At 43.8% G+C, this 24,361-nt stretch overlaps 1 protein-coding gene across 3 annotated transcripts in view; it reads right to left on the bottom strand.

The window, feature by feature from the left end:
* LOC144768581 (sulfotransferase 1 family member D1-like) overlaps positions 1-24,361 on the bottom strand; it is a 410,920-nt gene that overhangs the window by 249,536 nt on the left and 137,023 nt on the right. For all 3 annotated transcript variants that reach the window (XM_078652369.1, XM_078652370.1, XM_078652371.1), the window contains exons 2-4: positions 4,346-4,494; positions 3,599-3,724; positions 2,835-2,932 (exon numbers count right to left, since the gene is read on the bottom strand). In XM_078652369.1, the coding sequence (XP_078508495.1) occupies positions 2,835-2,932; positions 3,599-3,724; positions 4,346-4,493 (372 nt within the window). In that variant the 5' untranslated portion in view covers position 4,494. The remainder of the gene's footprint in view (positions 1-2,834; positions 2,933-3,598; positions 3,725-4,345; positions 4,495-24,361) is intronic.

Below are 24,361 nucleotides of genomic sequence, written 5' to 3'. Positions count from 1 at the left end.
GTCGAGCACCCTAGCCGTTAGGCCAACTCCTCTCCCCCACTTAATATCACATACATTACACAGAGACAATCAATCCTACGTGTGTAAATCACTCTATAGGAAATGTTACGTACGGCAAAGGACTCACATGACAACACATGACAACCATACTAGTAGGAAGTATAGTTTAATAGTGATTGGTCAGGAGAAACACAAACTATGAATTTAGAATGTAACACCATGGTTGAGGGTTCTCCTTAATAACCAGAATTGATTTCTACCTAAAAGAACCCATTTTGCAACATTAGGATAATCACAGACTGAGGGAAAAACATAATGCTCTAATTTATACCTTGCAGTTTGCATCAAGCTCTAAGATGACAGTTAACAACTCACTGTTCTTTGTTAGGATTTTGACTTATAAACTGCAACAAACAAAAGGCTCTCTCTGACAAAAGCAGTAACCCACCGACCTATTTATATTATGTGCACTTGGTGTTCTGCATAGTACGTGTTCTTTGCAGCAGGCACATTAACTGTCTGTACTACCTTTCCACTAATCAAAACTTCCACTTGACAAAACTCTATCTCTGACTAGGGAGAATATTAATCACCGGAGTTATCATGAAATTTTTATTGTTGCCGGAAATTGCTGGAGGCCAGGAGGAGGCATTAAGTGTTTTTAAAAACATAATATACCTGCAAACATGACACCCCACCCGAAGTCAGCGGCAGGTGCGATTGTACCGGTCGCAACGCCCTAGAGCCTCCCTGCTCAAGGGTCCTCTGACCTCAGTGACAGTCATAGTCGCACTATGATGTGCTGCTTCGTAGGCCTCCGTGCAAAACTGGAGGTGAACTTCAGTATGGATTATGATTGCCAGACTTTCAAGGTTAACCCACGCTTGCCACTGTTAGGGTCCACCTGCTGGTGCTAAGACACCAGAGCTTCTAAGGTCTTGCAGGGCCTTCGACAGTCTAGCTTGGGAATGTGCTCCCTCAGGAGAGTTGTCCAGCGGACAGGTCATGAAGGCTGAACTTGGTTCCCCAGTTACAAATTCATCAGCTCTGGCCATAGTGCCACATCTTCTCCCCCACTGAACACCATACTGCCCCACTGAGAGAAACTCGCACTGCTTTCAGCTACAACCCAATTGTGCCCCGCTATAAACACCTGGTTGTGACTCTATTGAAATTATGCACTAGACAAGAGTAATATGCTGCTGAAAAAAAATAAGTTACAACATCCTGGAGAAAGCAAACACTCGAGGGAAAGCAAGATTAAGAAACACATGCGAAATGTAAGAAGGAACAACATAGTTAGTTACCTTAACACTTTTGCACTTATTATTCAGAAATCAGTGAGTGCTTTTGCCTGAAAAGTTAAGGATGTGACTACAAGTCCCAGAAGGGACATTTTGTTATCCAATCCACCCTTCAAGCAGGTATTTCAGTACCTCCAGGAGTGGTTCTACCGGGGAAAACAATGTTGCTCAAAGAAAGACTAGAAAACAAAAATAGCGCTTCACTGGTAAACTCTGTAATGTGGTGCTAATGTGTTTGGATTTGAATAAAATCAATCAGGCCACTTTGCAACCCACTGTGTCTTGCTTTATTTGGTTATATTTCCCATCTTGAAACTTTTTTCTCTCCGTCCTGAGACTGCACTTTGGAATAGAAAAATTTCTAAAAAAAGACGAAATTTCCAGCAAAAGTGTTTTTCTTTTTGGATTAATTTCACGGAAGAACAAATAAAGAAAAGAGATAAGAGGAAATGATACCCATTTCTTGAAGTTACGGTTTTCAGTAAGTGCAGAGGAGCAAGACAGACAAAGAGTAAGAGTAAGAAGGGGGGGGGCAGCTGCCAGCGGCAGAGCGAAGTGGGCACTGTCCTTGTCCTCTCTGGGCAAGAAGGAAAATGACAGTCTGACCTCCCTGCCCCGAACAGCCAAGCCTTATCTATAGGCTTTGGCTATTTCTGCCACCCTGGGAGGCGTGTTTAAAATGAAAAATTATGGGGAACTAAATATATTAAATTAAAGAAGTAGGGGCATGCCCCCAAGGCTCCAGGGGCATGCCCCCGAGGCTCCAGACATGAGACCTAAAGACAGTCAAAATACTTCGAAGTAAATCTATAGGCCATCATGACATGCCTGGGGCTCATCTGCTCTTAGCATAGCAGCACTACAAAATGGATACAAGGCCCAGGGAAGGGGGCCCCCCACACCTGGGCCTTGCAGCTTCTTCGGCGATTAGAGGCCCAGGGAAGGGGGCCCCCAAACCTGGGCCTTGCAGCTTCTCCAGCGCTTAGAGGCCCAGGGAAGGGGGCCCCCCACAGCTGGACCTTACAGTGTACTCAAGTGTTTTGAGACCCAGGGAAGGGGGCCCCCTCTCCCCTGAGCCTCGAAGCAGTAACGAGCAGGCACATTTTCATAAAAAAGAAATTCAGTATCAGTGATGCGATCTGGCTGCTCCCTCCTCCCCTCACCCACCTCTCCTTATCGAAACAAAGAGGCCTTCTGTCACCTAGAATGGCCGGTACTTAACAGGGGCGCTGCGCCGTCCCGCACGGTGAGTTAACATAATTGCTGGCCCCTTCCCATTATGCGTCTCTCTTCCCCCACTGCACCCCCTGGAATGCCACCTCTACCTCAACAGCAAGATCAAGGCACCTCTTTTTGTAATATGATAGTTTGGGGCAGGGGACCTCAGTGGAGCAGGGCGGCTAACTGTGGAAGTGTGGCCTTTCACACGGATGCGGTGGCCCCCCTGTGTTTTAGCTTAGCGCGAGGCCCTGGGCAGCTGCCCACACTGCCCATGCCTAGCGCCGGCCCTGCATAGGAACACCGACTGACCTTGCAGTTTTTCTTCCAAAATGATTGCGGAAGTAGCTGAACAGGAAGATGAGACTTTAGAATCCGAGGAGATGGCGTCCGTGCCGCGAGCTCTGCCCCTGGGGAATATGAGGGGATGACATATTAGAATAACAGTGTACATGAATAAATGGCAACAGTCCAATTTGACCTCTTTTTCAAAATTTCCATAGTGAAATTTCGCACAACGCCTTCTCTCCACATCCACATATTTACGCCGTTATTTCCTGTGCAGTGGCGGTGAAAAGTTGTCCTAACAACATGTGCTCATAACCACTGCATACCTTATGCCTCACAGTCAGCAACTCAACGCCATGCCACACAGTCACCTTTCCCATATGTAGCTCTCCTCCCCTCCCCTCAGGGGTGGCTCTAGGCTCACGGTGGCCCTGGGCAGGGAGCGTAGGTAGGGGGCCCCGGAAGAGGGGGTCTGGGCGGGGCGGAGCGCGGAGGCCAGTAAAGGGGGAGGGTCAGGGTGTTTAGAAGTGGAACAGGCCACCAAATCCCTGCCAGGGGCCGCCACGCAAATATGTATCCATCCTCAGAGGATTATTATATTAAGGATATATATTGGCGTGGTGGCCCCTGGGGTTTGGTGGCCCTGTGCAGGTGCACAGCTTGCACATGCCTAAGGCCGGCCCTGCTCCCCTGCGTAGAGCGCACAGCACTATCCACCTCAAGCTCTCACACTATCCCACAGAGTACTTCCTGGAGACCCTCTTGAAACCCCAATAAACATAATTTACCTGTCTCCATCCCAGGGATGGCGAGATCGATGAAGGGCACTCGGTTCAGAATAATGTCCCGTCCACACTTCTCAGTGTCACCATCACAGTACAGCATCTCAATGACCTCGCTGACCCAGGTGGTACCTGCAAGAAGCCACCACAATTGTGTTAAAAAAGCATACTGGAGGCATAGATGCTCATGAGGCAATCCCCAGGGATAGTGAACACTTTGTCATCTGTTATAAGGACTTCAGAAGAGGTAGGCTTGTTTCACGAGGCTGTGGTAAGAGTGGTGGGGCTCCCCAAAGCAGAGTTACCTCAGAGGAGCCTCGAGGTAGGTAGCCGTGGGAGATCCTGAGTGACCCCAGAAGAGTAGCAGCTTACATAGAGATGAACCAGTGCCTTCTCGCGCTGGCGAAGAGTGACTTTGGATTAGTAAGAAGCAACCTTAAGTAGTTGTATCTTTGTAGACTGAAATAGCCTAGTTGGAAATATAAGGTAGTGAGTGTGGATGCCAAGGCGCCTCCTATTTTCTCCCCCGACCCAACTCTCTTGTCAGCCGGCATAAAGCATCTCTCCCCTGTTTATAGAAGTTACAAGGTAGGAGGGAATCTCGCCAGACAGGATAGAGTCCCTGGTAATTGAGTTGATTTCTCTCACTGAGCACGAGGGACACCGGAGAAGGTTCACTAAAAGGCGGGACCTGATCGGTGTTCCTCATGCCCCGTGGCTGGAGTGAGTCAGAAAAAGACAAGCTGGACTCACCTGACTTAGTGTAGGTGCAGATCAGCAGGTCCTCTGGCCGGGCCTGAAATTTCTCCACCTGGGCATAGTTTTCAGCAAAGTAGTGCATCAAAGGGTAGCCACGAACCATCTTTAGCGGCAGGCGAGGCACTGGTTCTTTGGTCGCCATACTGTGAAAAGGAACATATTCAGTGCAATGTATATTAATGCAAACATAGAGCCAATTATATTTTTGAGCAGCATGACACATGTGAGTTAGTCAGGGTCCCGAGTGTTTCTTGCTTTGAGTTCTGGGTAGTGCTTAATTTGTAAAAAATGAAGTGCAGGTGCTGTAAAATTTGCCAAGGAGGCCACAGCTCACTTCTTCCTCCGGTGACCCCACTTTCAACACTCTCACTGCCCCAGTCTCTATCTTCTAACCTTGATCTGTTGTCTGTCCCCTAAGTCTTTGCTCTAAGAGTCTAGCCTCTCACCTCTTTAATTGTTTTCTATCATCTTTGTCACATCTGGTGTATTACCTTATTCCCTGTATTTCTGATTTGCCCTGTATTCATTCCAGCCCTGCCCTTTTTCCTCTTCACTTTTATCCATGCTCTGCTCTCTCTCCCCTCGATCTTGGCTCTTTACTATCACTCTTCTAGCCGTGATTAGCTGTTTCTCCATTTTATCATATGACTGCTTTTTTTCCTCTTTCTGTCCTCTACGTCCTTTCATTCTATCTTCTCTCTTCTTATGCTCTCTTCTTCACGTCCTGGCTGCTTTCTCTTTGTATCTGATTTGCTTTCCTTTTCTTCTACTAAGCTCTGTCTTATCTATCTCCTCTTCTGTTGTTTCTTTCTCCTCTTTACTCCTACTCTCTCTCTCATCTATAAGACTGCTGCTTCCTGTGACCCCTGTCGTCAGCCTGTACATGTCCCTGTTATTTTGAACTCTGCGTTTTCCTGTTGTCATTCCTAAAGAAGTGGAAGATGGCGTGTTTTACTTTCTTACCTACACCGAGTGCAAAAACAAAATGTTTACCAGTCAGTCACCATGCAATGTATGTTATTCTTTTTATTTTGAATTTGAACAATTAATATTGAGACCACCACCTGCAGGGTCAAAAATTGTAGCCCTGTGAAAGAAGTGCCGGTGCTGAGCATCTTGCAAGTTCTACTCCTCATGTAGATTCTCCCCCTTTTTGCGTTTGTGTCTTCTTTTCCTTGCCTTGATTCTTCATGTTTGTTGATCACATTTGTCCTCTTCTTTCTTTTCATCTCATGTTTGTTCTTTCCCCTCACTTTATAGCTCATCTATATCCCACTCTCTCATGTATCTTTCCCTGTCACGATGCACAGATCGTATCACTCCTTCAATTGATAAAGAATAAGAGTCTTGGTAAACAGATGTCCCCTAAAGTAGCTCCCATGTACATTGATGATGTCCTCATGAGATGGACGCCTTTAAAATGTTCAAAAATGTTAAATGAAAGATCACAAGATATAAGGTTTACCATTCAGTACAGCTCCGAGGCTAGAGTTTTTTTGGACATTGAAATTGACGCAGATAGTGATCACTTATATACTGCCCTCCTCAGAAAGAACAGTGAGAGAAATACCCTCTTACAATATTCAAACCATCACCAAATAAATCTAAGGGACAATCTGCCTTATGGGCAGTTTCTGCGTATCTGAAGGAACTGTTCTAATAAACAAGATTACTTAAAGGGGTGTGAGGATTTCTCACTACCGTTGAAAGGGGTTACCACAGAAGTCTTGTGAAAAAAGCATGCAAGAGAAACTTTACTAAAACCCAAACAGAGCACAGATTCTACAAATAGTACAATAACATGCGTGACTCCCTTTTGCACGCACAACAATGACATACTCAAAATCATTCATCGTCACTGGACTCTTTTGTAATTGAAACCAATGAGGCTCCAATGCATTCTTTTAAGAGGGCTAAGAATATGTGGTTAGCTCCTTTTTAGGAGAGCCTTCTAAACCTACTTTACTCTCACTATGGGATTTGCCACAGATTACAGGACACTTTAAGTGCCCTAGAGACAGACATTTAAGCACAAGGAGGTTAAAGCACACAATTTGCAGCACTGTAGCAGGATCGGGTGTAAAGTACAGGGGCACCCTTTGTAGAACACTTTACCTCCCTGAACCATCCCATAGACAGTAAGAGATGGTGGGTGATTGAGAGAATCAATACAAAGTCCAGAGGTGGGAACTTTACCAACATCCTTAACGCGCAGGTGTGTAAATGTATCCACCTTTTGAAAACAGTAGCCCACAGCTTGAATGAGTATGAGGAGATATCCAGACAGGTGTTGGATTTGAATAATGGTTAACTAACACCAGCCTCAAGTGCAGTGTGTCTTATAAGGTGCTGGTTGGATGACTGAGTGTAACTCTAAAGGGGTCTCAGAACACATCTTCAGCCAATGCGCCAACTATATGAACACTTTCTTATGGATGTATTAACACTGAATTTGTATTTGCCTAAATATCTATTGTTAGGTCATCTAAACAGTTAAATTTCGAAGGCTTTTCTGTTGCATACTCATGCATGATTTGCATTTAATGGCTGTTATTGATTAATTTGGGCAACACTTCACATGTCTTCCAGAAAAAGAACAATGTACTAAGAAGAATATTATACTATATTTTGAAATGTCCTCCCATAGGGGCTTTGCCGTTATGGCACTGAAAAAGCGAATTATCTTTTAATTTACTTCTGCGGATGCATACTTTCAATTTCTTGTCAAACTGCATACATGTTTAAAGTGTTTTTTTATTCATGAATTCTTCGGCAAGTCTGACGGACCCATGTGCATTTTCTCTTTTTACTCCTCTCACAGTGTTATTTATTTATGTTGTTGCAGTTTTTTCAATATGAATTTGAGCACTTACACATACAAATATTATCTACTATTATATACTTCCATCATATTTTCGTGGAAATATCACCTCCCTATTTAGTGTCCTATCCTGGGACACGGCAATGTTTTTTGTAATTAGCTCTTGCCATTTTCATTGTGTGACACTTTTTAAAAACATTCCGGTGTCATGCATTGTTGTACATGCTAGAAGGGAATGTACCCCGGAAAGCCTACCACCACAAATCAATTGCACTGACGCAAACACGTCACACTGCATAACTTTCCTTCGTGAGTCAAAGGGGAATTAGCTTTCTCTCGGCCCGCGGCCCCCTTGTTTTCTGAGCCGCAATTACGATTCATTCAATTCCTTTAAGCAGCCTCTAGACGCATTCTAAAAGTGATTGAATTTTGTGTTTTGATGCAGATCATTGTTGCACACAGAGATGGGAATTATTCTTTTTCTATTATTCTTTAGGGTGGGTTGTTTTTCTTTTACAACGAACACTGAGCAAAATATACTTCTGTAACTATTAACTTTTCACCGTTCGGTTTGCTAGATATTTTTGTGACTTTTACAAGTTCGGCTTGAATTTCTATTTCATTCTGTTTCTGTTAAATTAAATTGTATTAATGTAAGTGGAAATCTTAAGCTTAATTTGAGTGGAAATCTTATACCTAATTTCAATAGATATGGATAAGATGAAAAAATGTCCGATGGTGACAGGCTTTACTCTCAAATAAAGAGACAGCCTTCTGCGTTGCATCATTTGTGTAAATGTTTTAGATGCTTTAGTCGAGATTGTTCAAAAGCGTAGTGCTGCAGCCTCTCATTATTTCTCTGTCAGGGATGCCACCGGTCTGGGGGCAGTATAAGATAATCGTGCCAGTGTGTGTGGCCTGGCATTTTACGCACATCCATAAAGTTTAAATGAATCGAGAACATTTCCACTGCAGCGCCCAGAGTTTTCAACTTGAAGTAGTGCTCTCTGGCTAATCTGTCCTTTGAGCATAAATTCTCAGATCTTATAACTTGCTCGACAGACAGAACAAATCCTTTTTGGGGCTAATTTTGGTTTATGGCTTCGTGCCCAGGGCATATTGGAACAGAAGACTTCCTGGAGCATCATAAATGTGAAGCTTCACGCCGAGCGCCCATAATAGAGGGATCCCTCAGTTAAATGCCTGGATGGGGTCTGCTCGGGTGCTCATCTTTGGCACACAAGGACCACCAGAAGGACAGAGCCACAGTTCACGACAAGGGCTCCTCTTATTAAACAGCTCCAGCCGGATGTGGGTGCACAGGGCTTTCATTCCTAACTGGCGCCATCAGGCACGTTAAGGGGTAAACTGGCCAACAACCCCCCGCTGATCAGTTTGTAGGGCTGTTGGGGTGGTACTGCCCATAGACACAGCTGCTGAGCTGCAGGTACAACATGGCAATAAGATGTGTCTGCTTTGCGATGGCGCAAGAAGCCTGCGGCCTAGCGTTCTGGTATGGAAAGCGCAGGCTCCTTGTAGATGAACCGGGGAGGGCAGTTTTATATCTCATGAATATTTATAACAGATCGTACCAACCCATCAATCGAAAAAAGGAGAGAGGAAGGAGTAAAAAAGGAGAGAGGAAGAGAGAAAGGAGTAAAAAGGGAGAGAGTAAGGAGTTAAAAAAAAGGCAGCGCGGCAGTGAAAGTGACGCGTGACTGTGGGCTGTAAGGGTGCCCGCGAACTATGCACTCAATGAGCCATGACGGCTCGTAACTGTGCGCGTAACCGCACGCTCTAGACCACACAAAAAGCTGTGGTCTGCTTTTTAAAGCCCACACACTAAATGTCTCGTCAGGGTAGCGCATGCGCTAGCTCAGGCGAGACCTAAAAATGCACCCAGTACATCTTGTTTGAGTCTGTAAACGCAGTTTAAAGATGTAATACCAAATTTCACATGTTGGTTTAAAAATAGCGCACTTCTCAGGCATGTCTGAGCTCAATTACACATTGTGAGAAACTACAGGTAATTTATAACAAGTAAAATAAATCAATTTTTTTTTTCACATTTCTACATGATTTTCCTAATTGGTTGTTTTTGTTAAATAAGCCGCTGCAGTATTTAATGAGGAATATTACAAGGGGTTAACATTAGTAAAAGTGAAAACAACATGTAAGTCTCATGATGTCATCTGGCGTCAAAGCCCCAGTGTTTTTTCCTCAGATACGGGTTTCTTAGCAAGTAAATCAACTCCCATCTGTGGGTCTAATACTGAGTGATGTAATTTCTAGTGATGTCATTATTAAGCCAATTGGCTTAAGAACGGAAAAAGCCTGCCTCTTTTTGGTCACAGACTGTTGGTCAGTTGGCGCTATGGAGATGAGGGTGATTTAACACTGTCTGGCTGGCTCCCGGTAATAATATGTAAATAAGAAAAAAGAACCAAAGGGAAAGGAAGTGGGTACCCTAATCCAGTACATATAACTATCAATTAAAAGGAACGCTAAAACATTATGATAAAAGTGTAAGGCATGGAGTGAACCAGATGGGACACATGCTGGTGGCAGGCCATTAACGGGGAGCAGAGTCTTTATTTTTTTGCTAGCGGGCGGGAGAGGGGTGAAACACAGAGAAAAAGAAGGCATTTGGGGGGGGCAAAAAGTTGGTAAAAAGTGCTATGACACTACCAGCACTGACTAAGTCATAGCGCTTTCTTTTCTGTGTATAATGGATGAAGGGCAGGTCGGTAGGCACACTGAGGGAGGATGAGTGGGTGAGTGGGAGGGCAACATGAGCCATCTATTATTTTATATTACCTGTTCTCGTTGGTTTCTGCAACGTGTAAATTTGTAATCTCCTCATGTAACGTACTTGGTTCTATTGTGAAGCGCTCCGACACCTTTGGGTAAAGTCCGTGCTATATAAAAATGCATTAAATATATATATATATATATTTTTTTTTTTAATGAGCGTGGGAAGATGTATGACCAGAGACAACACAGACAACAGAGGGTAGGGTGGGACAAACGACCCGGGATAGGACATGCAAGTATGCATATGCAAATAAGCAACAATCTGAACAGCATGTCCACAAAAAATAGCAAGTGAAACACTTTTTTCATCTTTGGAGATAATTGAATACGGAACGTGACAACACAACATACAATTGTAACTTCTTTGCGATTTCCATTTGTACCATGGCTACAGGTGTACAAAATATGACCATAGTAAGAGATTCTACAGTTCTGTTTAAGGAGAGCGCATCAACCCCACCACAATCACATTGGCAACTTTATTCTCTGCAAAGCGGTGTCCAGGAGTGGGACTTTGTAGGCAATAAAAAACATGATCACCCCTAGAAATCAAAGCCCTTTCTTTATGCTACAGTAATGTACTGGTGTCCTTGCTCCGAGGAATCTTGGGTGAAATTATGAGCGTATCTTTTTGTTGCAATCACAGAGCCTGTTTGGTAACCTAGAAAAAGCCAGAGACCCAGGCGGCGAAACTCCACAGCCGCATTCTGAGTAGTGTTCACTGAGGCGGGCTCCAAGGGCAGCTCTGACTCAAAAGACAGTGTTTAAGTTAAACTGCTCTTTGGGGCCCCAACCAATGTCGCCCCAAAACCCCACCAGTCCAATTCTCAGCAGAGCAAGGGCACGCATCCTGCATTGAGAAGGCTCTGATACCTGCAAATGCTGAGCTTCCGGATGAGTGGTTCTCACACCGAGAACTGGGAGTGAAACACTTACTCCTTCTTCATGCTGCTAATGCTGCACCAGCTCCAGAAGCAACTGCTTCAAGCACACCTGGTGAAGCATGGACACTAGACCTCACCTTTACACTAGTCTTGCACAACTGTATTTATGCTACCACTTTGGCTATTGGAATCACTAATGCTTATTTCACTACCTTGTTGTAGCAGAAGCATGTCATGCAGTAAAAAAACTGATGACTAGAAACTGCAGCATGCCCTTTGGCTCTTTGCTGCTGCCCGTTGTGCTGTTTCGCCCTCTACTCCACGATCCCTGACGCCGTTTTGTATCGTGGAGCTGCGGCTGGGCCTGTGACATATGCTTGTCCTTGATTAAACGGGCGTGACTTGCAGCTGTGTAATGTTAAACTAGGAACTAATCACATTGAAACAGGATCAATGAGTGATTGGCTACTTATTCTCTATCTTATTGTTTCTTGACTATATAATGTTACAGGCCTTTACATCTAATAGGCCTCTTTCATTAAGGTTCATTTTTGTGCACTCAGATATAGCACCATAGATAAATATAAAATTGTAATGTGTGATACATAGGAAGACCGTTATGTACATGGATTCTTGCTACTGATACACATTGTGTTTTTAAGATATATGTAAAAAGAGATACAAATTGTTTAAATAGATGTTTTTCTTGAGAAAATATGTCAAGATACGGTTAACCATTTGTGAAATCTGAGTATGTTCTCTTTTTTCTTTTTTTCTTTTTAGATAATTGTGTGGCTTTCCTGAAGAAGGCATTGTATACGCTGAAACGCGCATTGAGTTAATAAAGATATTGCCACTTTTTAACCCTTTATTTATACATATTGATTAAATGTGGTGTTACATATTGTGTTTCATTTTTTCAATGTTTTATATAAATATCATTTGTTTAGATAATATGAGAAGAAATTATTAAAATGGTACCAACTTTGAATATATTTTTTCTGTCTTCCTTGGTTTTCTTAATGTTATAGATACTGTGTATATTTGCTTTATTGACATTGCCTCTGAGTTTTTGTCACTACCATTTAAGTCCCTGTCCCAGGAATTCAACTATCCATTGTTCAGGGGGTCCTTGTTTTTTCTCATTGGTTTTCCCACAGCTTGTCTGTGCAGGGCTGTTTTCATATATCCTGTCATTGTTGATCAAAGGTGCATTTGTAAATCTGAGTGCTCAACCAATATCATCTATTCCTCATTCATTCTTTATTTCTGCTCTGCTTTATTCTTCTATATTCTTGCATGTACTGCAAGTGAAGACAGATCAGATGGCTCAATTGAAAACATTTGGCTTTTCAGATGAAGAGTTTGCCTTCTTGGCAAGTTCCAATCATTGTTTTAGCAGTAGTTCCAAGAATAGCTTTCCGAACAACGATGATTTGAAAAAATTAATAGACCTTAAAAAGAAGTTAAGACGCATGGAGGCACACGGAGAGTTCATGCTGGACTATTTAAAAGCAGGCATTATTCCAACAGGCCTCTGTGTACGTAACATGCCAGGATTAATCTATTTTTGGAAAAATGGAGTATGATCGCTAGTCAATGCTCCAGGGATCTTATGATCCTAATAATTGAGACCTCTAAAGAACTGGCGGCCTCAATAAAAACAGAATTAGAGGAACTACAAGATAAAATCAAAAAAGCCAATAGTGTTGAAGAGGCCATGAAAAAATTGGAAGAGCCCAACAAAGAGTTAGAATCCTTTGCCACTTATCGGAATAAACGCCAAAATGATAAATTGATAAAGGACAAAAGATACTACTCATTGGAGAACACTTATCCCTATTTAGGAAAGCACTTCTATCAACAAAACCACCATATGGATGAAAATAGATCTAAACAACACAGGGTAAACACCTTCTCTGACACCTCCGATTCAGAGGGTGAAGGTAGTTCCACATACTATGAGCCTGAAGGTAATTTTAACTCATTTCAAGCTAAACGTAATGTACAACAGCCTTTTTTAGCCAACCGAGGGACACGCAAGGGACGTCCAAGAGTCAGATTTCAAACTCAGTACAGTGGGAATTTGCACGCTCAATACCAGCATCAACATCAACAGCTGGATCCCTAATATGTGTTGGAAACACGCAACAAACAATACTGAAAACAGAGGACATAATTCCCAATTTCAACCTTTCATCTTGTAATTTAGAAAGTCATACCACCAGTTTGCTTTTCAAAGGTTTATCATACGTCCCTCATGCATACCCCAACAAATTTGAAATATATCAGGACATTATCTCTTTTTTTCGTAAGGTTAGACTAAAAAAAGACTTTGAAGAAGATATAGATCAGGACTCCAATCTCAAGTTACAAAGCATTTAGCCCTTCCATCCACTTTTTGTCCTTCCCTGGACCAATTAGGACCCGAAGTGGCTGCTTTTGAACTGGTAGTTCTTCAAAGATTAAAAAAAGCCTTTCAATTCATACCCAAACCCTTGTATAACTTAGATAAAGGTGAATACACAGCACTCCATTCTTTAGCTGACAACAAAAATCTAATAATAAAAGGATGTGATAAAGGAGGAGGAATAGTGGTCATCAATACTGATTACTACGAACATAAAATGACCACCATGCTCAATGATACCACGTTCTATTCTAAAATACAATTTAATCCTGCTACTGAAATATCAAAAAAAATCCAGACCTTGTCCTACCAGGCATTAGTTGCAGGTGACATTATTACCAAAGAATATGATTTTTTAAACCACAATTCAGGGAAAACAGCCTGTATTTATGGTATGCCCAAAATTCACAAGAATATTCATGATCCACCTTATAGACCTATAGTGTCCACAATTGGTACTATCACTGAACCGCTATCCACATTTATTGATAACTGCTTACGTCCCCATATTCCCCAAATCACCTCCTATATTAAAGATACCATGGAGTTGATAAAAAAAGTAGAAAATATGAATTTCAACCCTAATCAGAGCATTTTAGTGACCTTAGACATAGAGTCCTTATATAGCAATATACCTTTAGAGGGAGCTATGTCAGCCACTGATTGGTTCATTGACACATATAATATATCTTGTTCCAAACCATTCATTTTGGCATGCCTGAATATAGTATTAACCAAAAACATCTTTGAATTTAATGAGACCCTGTATCGCCAAACCAAAGGCGTAAGCATGGGTGCATCTGTGGCGCCCTCCATTGCGAATATATATATTGCTGCCTTTGAAACCAAATTCATATACAACGAGATTGCCCCTTCTTTCGAATCCATCTCCCACCGGTCCAGATACATAGATGATATCTTTTTTGTCTGGACTGGTGGGAGAGATTCGCTCACAGAATTTTTGGAATGGCTAAATGTTACAGACTCGAATCTGAAATTTACTGCCCACACAGATACTGAGAAAGTAGAGTTTCTTGATATCATAATTAGGCATTCTTTGGGCCACTTGAAAGTAGATCTTTTTGTGAAGCCCACTGCAAGGAATATGCTGTTGCATTTTAATAGTTCTCACCCCCGCAACCAAAAGCAAAGTATTCCATTTTCCCAAATTCTAAGAGTGCGTAGAAACTGCACGAACTTGACAGATTTTGATAAACAAGCCATTACAATGAGGAAGAAGTTTTTAGACAGAGGATACTCTCACCGGTTGATGAGGGATTCCTACAAACGTGCTAGGTTTTACGACCGGGACCATTTACTGACCCTTAAAGTGAATACCAGTAACATTCCACTGGTATGTGTCACCAGACACTCCACGATGGATACCAAAGTCAAACAGATCATCAATAGTAACTGGCACATTCTTAATAGCAATCCAAACAGTTGTTGACCAAACCTTTATTCGCTCATCAGCGAAACAGAAATATCAAAGATTTTATTGTTCGTCACGGTTTACTAAGAAGATCAATAGATCTATGTTCATTCAAAAATTTATTAATGGCAATTTGCCTATTAAAGGTAAAATGAAATGCTCCTCTTGCAAATCTTGTGAGTCCATCATTGAAGGTGAAACTCTGGTCCACAATGGGGTATCTATTGAAGCTACTGAGATGTGGCATTGTCAAACAAACAATACTGTATATTTCATTAGCTGTCCCTGCAACCCTGGCTATGTAGGTGGGTCTTCGAGAGCAATCCAAACCCGTATTACTGAACACCGCTCTGCAGTCAGAACTGACAAAATGACAGCGCCCTTAGTTAAACATTTCATTGATATGAACCATAAACCAGAAGACATCCATTGGAGAATCTTGGAAAGAATCAGGACTCCTGATAATAAAGGGGGTGTCAAAATACGTAAAAAACAAGAAGTTGTTTGGATTTTTACTCTTAACACTTTCAGGAATGGCCTGAATAGTGAAATATCCTGGGAGAATGTCATAACCTGAGTGGGCATCACATCTCAAAACAGGATGTTTTGTATACTGAACCTAATATAAGTTATTTAGGCCTTTGCGCTTTCAACTAATACAAACATTTATGGAGATACTAGTCAAATTTGATATGTTGTCATCTTCAGAACATCTTTCAATATTAGACATTACCTTTGAATCTAACTCTCATTTAGTTTTGTTGACTTTACAACTCATGTAATCAATAGAGAAGGATCACTTGTCCTGCAAAACTAGGGTATACAGGTTCTGTTCTCACTAGTCCCAATAAAAAACCCTCATGCACATGTTATCGATGGTAATTGAAGCGGTATATCTTGATTCTCCGCTAACCCTCACACGTGTGTACATAAACATTGGGTTTAGTTGTTATGCAACCTCCACCCGGAGGTAATACCCTTTGTTGAGAGCAGTAGTGATCAGTGATTGTGACAGTGAATAAGTGTAGTGAAGTTGTTTAAAAGTCTCTCATTCCCAGATATTTTATTTTTAATGGTTCTGGGTTTGGAGGCAATAAAATCAAGATAGGTGAATGAGAGTAATTATGACTCTCTCACACTAAAGGTGTGATCAAGGTCGACATGTTTCAGCCTAGGTTGCTGGTAAGTCAATCGGGCTTTTTTCAGGACCTGTGGAAGCGTCAGAACAAGTCACTGCGCGGAGTTGCAGGTTTTAATCACTAGGAACTAATCACATTGAAACAGGATCTGTGAGTGATTGGCTACTTATTCTCTATCTTATTGTTTCTTGACTATATAATGTTACAGGCCTTTACATCTAATAGGCCTCTTTCATTAAGGTTCATTTGTGAGCACTCAGATATAGCACCATAGATAAATATAAAATTGTAATGTGTGATACATAGGAAGACCGTCAGATTATGTACATAGATTGTTGCTACTGATACGCATTGTGTTTTTAAAGATATATGTAAAAAGAGATACAAATCGTTTAAATAGATGTTTTTCTTGAGAAAATATGTCAAGATACGGTTAACAATTTGTGAAATCTGAGTATGTTCTCTTTTTTCTTTTTTTCTTTTTAGATAACTGTGTGGCTTTCCTGAAGAAGGAGTTGTATACGCTGAAACACGAGTCGAGTTAATAAAGATATTGCCACTTTTTAACCCTTTATTTATACATATTGATTAAATGTGATGTGTTACATATTGTGTTTCATTTTTTAAATGTTTTATATAAATATCATTTGTTTAGATAATATGAGAAGAAATTATTAAAATGGTAACAACTTTGAATATATTTTTTCTGTCTTCCTTGGTTTTCTTAATGTTATAGATACTGTGTATATTTGCATTATTGACATTGCCTAGGAGTTTTTGTCACTACCATTTAAGTCCACGTCCTTGTAATTGAACTATCCATTGTTCAGGGGTCCTTGTTTTTTCTCATTGTTGTGCAACGCCTCACCAGAGTTTGTAAGCGCTGTATAAAGAAAAGTCTGAGGCGAGCTACACTGCCTCCAATACAACATGAGTTGCAATTGCAGCCTGTGAGAAGTTGGCCTGGTGTATGATGTTCACTATTCTAGTGAGCACCTTGTACCAGTCCAAACAACCCTTATGGTGATTGGTTGTAAGTCAACCTTATAGACCAGCTATCCTAGGGGTAGCATGGACAAAAGCAGTCTTAGGCTAAACTCAAGAGGGCATGTGAAGCCAGCTGTTTTACCATATGCAATCCTGTAATACCAAATGAAAGGACACCACACAAGTTATATATTATAAAATATATGTATTTATTACTAGAATAATCCTCTGTACTCTTTATGAGGCCAGAAGCACAAGCGTTAAACAAAGAACTTCATATAACATACAAATGTTGCACAAATATGGATAGGCCCGGTGGCCACTAAAACCATATACTACAATAGTGGTATAAGAACCACGTCACGAACAATGGAACGGCCTAGGGCCTAGGGAATGGCTGGGGCTACGCTGGACTAACAGCAGTAAGGACGTGGGAGGCCCACAGGATGCGGGTTCAGTGTCTAATGCATACGCGTACACCAATAGAAGTCAATGGTGCGTAAAAGTTAGAAAGTTGCAGATTTGGAAGTCTTCCGACTGGACTAGAACTTAACCACTTAAAACTATGCACTAGAGGTGTAAACCACTACAGGAGCACCGGAGTATTCTCGTTACCTCACCCACAGGAAGCGGGTGCATAGGTGCCAAAGTGTGTCGGGTTTCGTCGTGGAGTTAAATGGAGCCTGGAGGAAAAGATGCTGCAGGCGACCAGGAGAGAAGAGTCCGGTTGGATCCAAGGGTGGATGGAAGGTGTAGAGTACCCGAAAGCAGAGGGTACAGAGTCTGGATCACTAGCCAGTGACCAGGATGGAACCAGGAAGGAACCAGGCGATGTCGGGCGCAATCAGGCGGTTGTCGGGAAGCTTGTCTCCGCTGCCACGTGTACCCGGAGGTATCGACGATGACCAGGAGTCAGACACGGACTGTCCTACAAAGTCTCTCACTGTCGGCGGTGTCGGCTTCCGGATTGGAGTCAACAGGCCTTGGCAAATGCAACCCATGCATGACTCAAAGATGTCTTCTGGATCAGACCAGCAAGGTCTGATGGGCTGCTCCTTTTAGGGGGAGCAAGGGCCAGTCTGGAGCAACCAGACTAGCAGTGTAAATTTGAAGGATAGTCGTCACGGAGGCCACTAGCCAACGGGCAAGTGACCGGACAGACGCGTCAAGCAGGAAAATGCAAAAGGGCCCCACGCAGCACTCAGTGAGTGTGCAGAGGTGATCTTCAGTGCAAAAACTGCTCAGGGTTGGGGCTTCTCAATCCCCAATGCACAGCTTCGAGGGTGCCTCGGGAGCTGCACGGGAAGCACTTCGCTGGCTTTCCAAGATGGCCGGTCCCACGTCTCACGTCACCTCCACGGGTCTCAGCTTTGCTGTGGCTGTGGATCGAGCTGTTGGATGTCTGGGAATCCAATTCTTGTTGATCTCTGTTGCTTGAGCTCCGGTGGGAGCAGCAACAAAGCAAACCTTGGAGCGCTTGATGGTGCCTGCTTGCACAGGGTGGTCACTCCTTGACCACAAGGGAGATCTTCAGTCTTCTACTTCGAGTAGGATGTCGAAGGGTCCAGAGTTCTGTTTCAAAGTTTCAGTCAGGATAATCTAAAGTCTATGGACATAGCTCCTACCTTTATTCCAAATCAAGGGGCTGGATTACCTGCTAGGTCCCTCCTATGGGTGGGACCCAGGAAGGGGGTGGTTACACCCCTTTCCCTTTGTCCAGTTTCGCGCCAGAGCTGGGGCTGGAGTGCCCCACCACCGGTTTGAACCGGGCTATGCATGGGACACCTTGTGTGCCCCAGGCAGTGTCTAGTTTCACTCAGCCCTCCCTGCCTCAATCCACTATCTCCTGTCTGGGGTGGTGTTAGCACCTCCCTGTGACAGGAAACCTTTTGTCCAGGCCTCCCCTGCCGGAGTTTCGGTCAGCAGCAGGAGGCCAGATTCGTGTCTGTGGCAGCAGCATCCATTTTGTGATGCTGAGGCTCTGGTTAGTTTTAACCGCGTTTACTGTTAGCAACATGTCTTCTCCCTCTAGAAGGGTGGAATGCTTACCCGTCGCCAGAACTGGCGAGTGGGTAGTATTCCAAAGTGTATGACACCTTACACGACATGTTTTGATAAAGCCAAACCAAAGTTAGCAAGTAACCGCGAGGATTATAATGCACTTAAAAGGATATGGTATGGCAATATCCTGGAACAGCTATAAGGTCATGGTTCCAAAAGCTGCAGACAGGCTCAGCTCATGCTAGAGCACCATCTCACATAAAACCAAGCACTCTGCCTTCAGGATTGTTAAGGCCTGCCTTAGGAGTGACTTATAGGTGCATATGTGTCCAGATATAGGGTTGGACATAGGTATACTATATCTAAGCAAGGGGTGATTACACGCCCTTGCCCCAGCTGAGTGATCAGCCGGTTGTGTCAGTTTGGATGGCCAGCCAGGGGTGGCAAAAGATATGCTGCAGCCCCTGGTAGGCCTTCGATGCACCTATGCCCTGGGTACCTATAGTACACTGTACAGGGGCTCATAAGGTGACCCAATATCCAATTAGGTATGTACCTAAGGTACATGGAGTCCATTTTACAGAGAGAGCAGATAGCCTGGGGCCCTGATTAGCAGGATCCCAGGCCAACTAAGTCGAAAACCAGCTAAACACAAGGCAAAAAATCTGGGGTAACCATAGTCAGATATCAATCCTCCTACACAGCCCTTTCTTACAGTCACTGGGTTTAATGAGGAAGGTGGGCAACATTTTAGCGTAGCACTTCCCCTGGTGCAGTGACTAGCAGTCTTCCCCAGTAAGGATTATTGAAAATAATAATTTAGCAAGTCATGGGTCAACAGACTGGCCTTTCCACCTGATCAAGGGAATGGGAGCGACCTAAAAGCTATCGGCCGACATATGCTTGTCCTTGATTAAACGGGCGTGACTTGCAACTGTGTAATGTTAAACTGAATTGAACGCACATCTGATATGCTTATGTTTGAACCTGTTTCTGCAAGAGTAAATGTAGGTAACACTGTCGTTGTGAGGCTAACCAGGGATTCAATTTGCGTGCAAGGGTGGCACTGGTAACATGGCCATGTCCTGTGGGTTTATCATTCTCGGCTTTCTAGCCCCTCCCCTCAAAAACTGGCCCTGGATCTTTGAATTAGTTGGGAGACATTTGGCTGTGACATTTTAGCTGAGCGCACCAAACTTCGTAGGGAGAGGGGACCATAATTCAGAGCTAGGTCACAGACATAATGAGCCATGCGCTTGACTCCACAACTTGCTGTTTATAAAGTTAGTCATCTAAGCAGTGGGGGACCCAGAGAATGTCATTCCTGCTCCATTCTCGCATTCCATATATCTGCGAAGTGTAGTTTAGGTTGTTTCAAGAGAATAGTTCTTCAATTTTGATACAGGGTTGTTAATGTCAGAGATGTGCACCACCAACATTGTGGACTGTACCACTGCGGTGCAGTTCTTTAAGAGACCCCAAGTAGCTGACCGTGTGGTTAAAGCCTCACAACTGCAGGAAATCACCCACAAGGAGTCGAGTGAGACAGTGCTGGGGAGGGGGGGCAGAAAGCAACCCGTTTGGTGTATTGGCTTGTTGGTGATGCTAATTTGTTATGCGCGTCATTTACCCTCGGGTCTCCATGCTTTACAGGCAGACCGGTTACATTGCAGGTAGACTTCTGAATACATGAGTCTCAGTGGGGATACATGCCTTTCATCTGGACTCGCATAAGAATCCATTGAGGGGGGTTGCATATTGTTTCTGCGGAAGATGTTGACAGGTGAACCGCAGATTCACACAGGACTCTGGCCAGCCCGCGGAAAAAGCTAAGACACGCGGGACAAACATGGGTGGACTGGTTGCTCCACACTGAAACACAATGGATTTGGTTGTCGTGGCATGGTGGCCGGCCCACTTGCCGGCTGGGTTTGCCGGTGTGCCCAGAGTGGGCGCGTCACATGCGGTGTGTTAGGCTGGTATGCTGCATGGTACCATCAAAGGGGCCGGCCTCGCATTGCATGTTGCACTTACTGGGCACGGCGGCTTTGTGCAGCAACGGCTACATGGCAAAGGAGGGCACTTGGGATAACGGACGAGATAATTAATCCCTTAGGTACACATGGGCCAGCAGATGGAGATGATTTCTGCAAAAGTGAGGAGAGGCCACCCTGCCATTCGAGAATCTCAGCCTATATCATTTGGTACGGCAGCCAACCCATCAAGGAGGGCATGTCTTCAAACTCTTGTTTGCTAATCAGACTGATACAGAGGTGGTTGATATACTGCCCCGAAGCTGGACTGACCATTTTTTAATTCATTTTAGGACTACACTGCCCAGTTCAGTGGATAATAGCAAGCGGCCGGTGATCTGCCGTAAGGGAAAAGAATGGGCTAAGTTAATAAAAAACAGAAAATACCCAACATTTCCGAATAAGAATCTCTTTGCTCCTAGTAGGAAAAAACTATCAAACGTACCGTAATCATATAATTTAAACCTTGGACTGCATGCTCCAGTAAAAAGATTGAAGAATAACAGGAAACCCTCAGCCCCTTGGTATAGCGAGGAGCTGAAATCAATGCGGACCACATGCAAGCAGGCTGAGAGGAAATTGAGAAGGTCATACTTAGAGCTAGATAGGAAAGAGCTGAAACTAGCGAAGGCTCAATATAAGGAGACCATCTCTAGGTCAAAAGCACATTTTTAACCTAAATCTATTCTGCAAGCGCCTAGTAGCACAAAAGCACTTTTTAATATCATAAGGGATCTCTCTTGTCCAGCCTGCATGGGCAATAAGTTGGTCGCATCGCAAAAACTCTGCAATGAGATTGCTATCCATTTTAATGAAAAGATCACCAAAATTGTTGGAGGCTTTCATCCAAGTAATACCAGCTGGCAGGATGAATCACCTCAGACGCTAGTTGAAGAACTCCGGGTAGAAACCTCTTTGGAGCATTTTCAACCCCTCACTGAGGATCTCTTTAACAGCCTTGCCCAAAGTGTTTCCTCAGGCTCTCCTCTAGACCCTCTTCCACATGGGATTTGGAAGGAATTCAGGCAAGAAATCTTTCCCTGGCTGTGGCAGATTTGCTGCCAGTCCTTGGAAGAAGGAGTGGTCCCAGAGGTATGGAAGCAGGCAGTGGTGACCCCCCTGCTTAAGAAACCCTCTCTGGACCCAACAAACCCAGCAAATGTTAGACCCATTTCCCTCCTGCCATACCCGGTTAAAATCCTGGAAAAGGCAGTTAGCAAAGCTTTGTCTTGCTATCGTGAGGATAACCATCTGCTGGATAGGGACCAGCTTGGTTTTTGTCCAGGCCACGGTACTGAAATAGCTTTGGCAATTGTAATGGACAATTTACGAATGCGTGCCGACAATGGTAGTCCATCTGTACTAGTGTTAATGGACATGTCAGGCGCATTCGATATGGTGAGTCATGCAGTACTGATGGAGAGACTGGAAAATATAGGGTTGAATGGACGGACTCTGAAGTGGCTGCAATCATATCTATCAGGGAGACAACAGGTCGTGACCATGACACCGTTCACCTCCATTAAGTCTCCGGTGCGCCACGGGGTGCCGCAGGGCTCTGCAATAAGTCCCATACGTTTTAATATCTACCTGCATCCTCTGATCCCTATTATTAGGTCCTTTGGAAATGACCTGGTCAACTACGCTGATGACACCCAATTGGTGATTTCCTTGGAAGGTAAACAAGTGGTGACCATGGATACATTCCAGGAATGTATGCGACAGACTTCCAGCTGGCTTAGAAAATACTCCCTGCAATTTAATGGGGGAAAACAGAGGTGGTATATTGCTCCACTGCTAGAATGCCTCACCATCTGCCACTGGAGTTCAGACACACTCCCGGGGATGAGCCCTTGGCTCCAGTTAAAACTGTGCGTAATTTGGGGGTCTTGGTAGATGACAACCTCCAAATGGAGTCACAGGCTAACAAAACAGTCAGTGTCTGTTTTACCCTGTTGGGAGTGCTTCGGCAGATTCTCCCGATACTTCCTAGTGATACTAGACCTCTTGTGGTAAGGAGCATAATTCTGAGCAGACTGGATTACTGCAACTCCCTGTATCTGGGAGCACCACAATTCATCTTGCAGAGGCTGCAGAGAGTCCAGTCTAGAGCAGCAAAACTGGTGTTAAACAGGCAGCGTAGGTCCTCTATGGCATAGCCCTTGAGAGATCTTCACTGGCTACCTATTAAGGAAAGAGTCCAGTTTATGTCTCTCTGTATTGTGTTTAGAGCAGTACATGGCCTGGGTCCAGTACCCTTTCAGGAGAAATTTACTTGGTATAAGCCCAAGAGGCAGCTTCGTTCCTCCAGTGCAAATCTGGTAATGACTGCCAGATTCAAGATGTCTAGGATGGGAGGCAGAGCATTTGGTGTTGCGGCCTCATGCCTATGGAACGAGCGGCCCCAGCGCATTAGACAAGCCAATTCCCTGCTATGTTTTAGAAAGTTTGAAAACCTGGCTATTCCCAAGGAACGAGCATGACACTTCCCACTGATAATCAGGCCAATGTTTGCGGTTGTCATCTATTAAGTCACACTGCCAGGATACCCACAGGGTGACAGTTTGCGCTATGTACGTTTTTTATACAATACAATACAATACAACTCCGACTTGCCCTTGACTAGTATCCTGACCCTGAAACCGGGTCATGTCCAGCATACTTTTCCGATTGTTGGACAAGCTCGCACAGGTGGTGTTTCCACAGAGTTTGGAGCTGGGTAGCTTGCCTTATCTTGTCTCACCGGGTTTGCTGTGTCTGTCCGGCCATTAGGTCCGATTATAGTTGTATCGCTCTGGATAGCCTGGCGTAGAGGAATGACAGTCCAGAACTAAGGGGTATTAGAGCAAGTGCTACTGCAGTTGGGCTAGCCCCAGGTAAGTCTTAGGTGGTACCCTCTTCGGGAATGGCTGTTAACTAAGTTGGGTCACCACGATTCAACCGATTTTGTTTGTGGTCAGATTTCTACCCAGCCGGTAAGTTTCCTGACTTATGCGGCATGGACTGGAATAAAATATACGGAAAGCCTTTGGGCTTTGTTCTTGCACAAGTTCAGGTTTAGGAGTTTACTGGGCTTACCCCCTAGGCGCTGTTTCCGGATTTGATTGTCCTTTCTACACTGTATGGCTGCTAATGGCATCCAAAGGCTTTTGAATATTGACTGTCTGGGGTCCTCCAATTGCATCACCTCAGAGGCATTATAGGTATGACTATGGTTCATTGCGCTGCTTATTAATGTGTTCATTACCAGAGACATCCATTGCTCTTGGCCACAAAACAATTTTCACCCGGCCAAGAAAGTCACAGTGATACACACTTTACAGTCGAACTATACATGTGCGGGCCCTATGTATGACGGGTTTAACACTGCCCACATTTACATACACTTTACAGTCCAGCTATACAAGTGCTTGTCCTGTATGCTTGCACTATCACTAGCCTTAGAGGCATGGTAGCTGCTCAATATTTACTGGAAGTAACCACGGTGCA

Source organism: Lissotriton helveticus, chromosome 7 (assembly GCF_964261635.1).
Source record: "Lissotriton helveticus chromosome 7, aLisHel1.1, whole genome shotgun sequence".
NCBI classification, from domain to species: Eukaryota; Metazoa; Chordata; class Amphibia; order Caudata; family Salamandridae; genus Lissotriton; species Lissotriton helveticus.
This window is presented reverse-complemented; position numbering and strand designations above follow the sequence as displayed.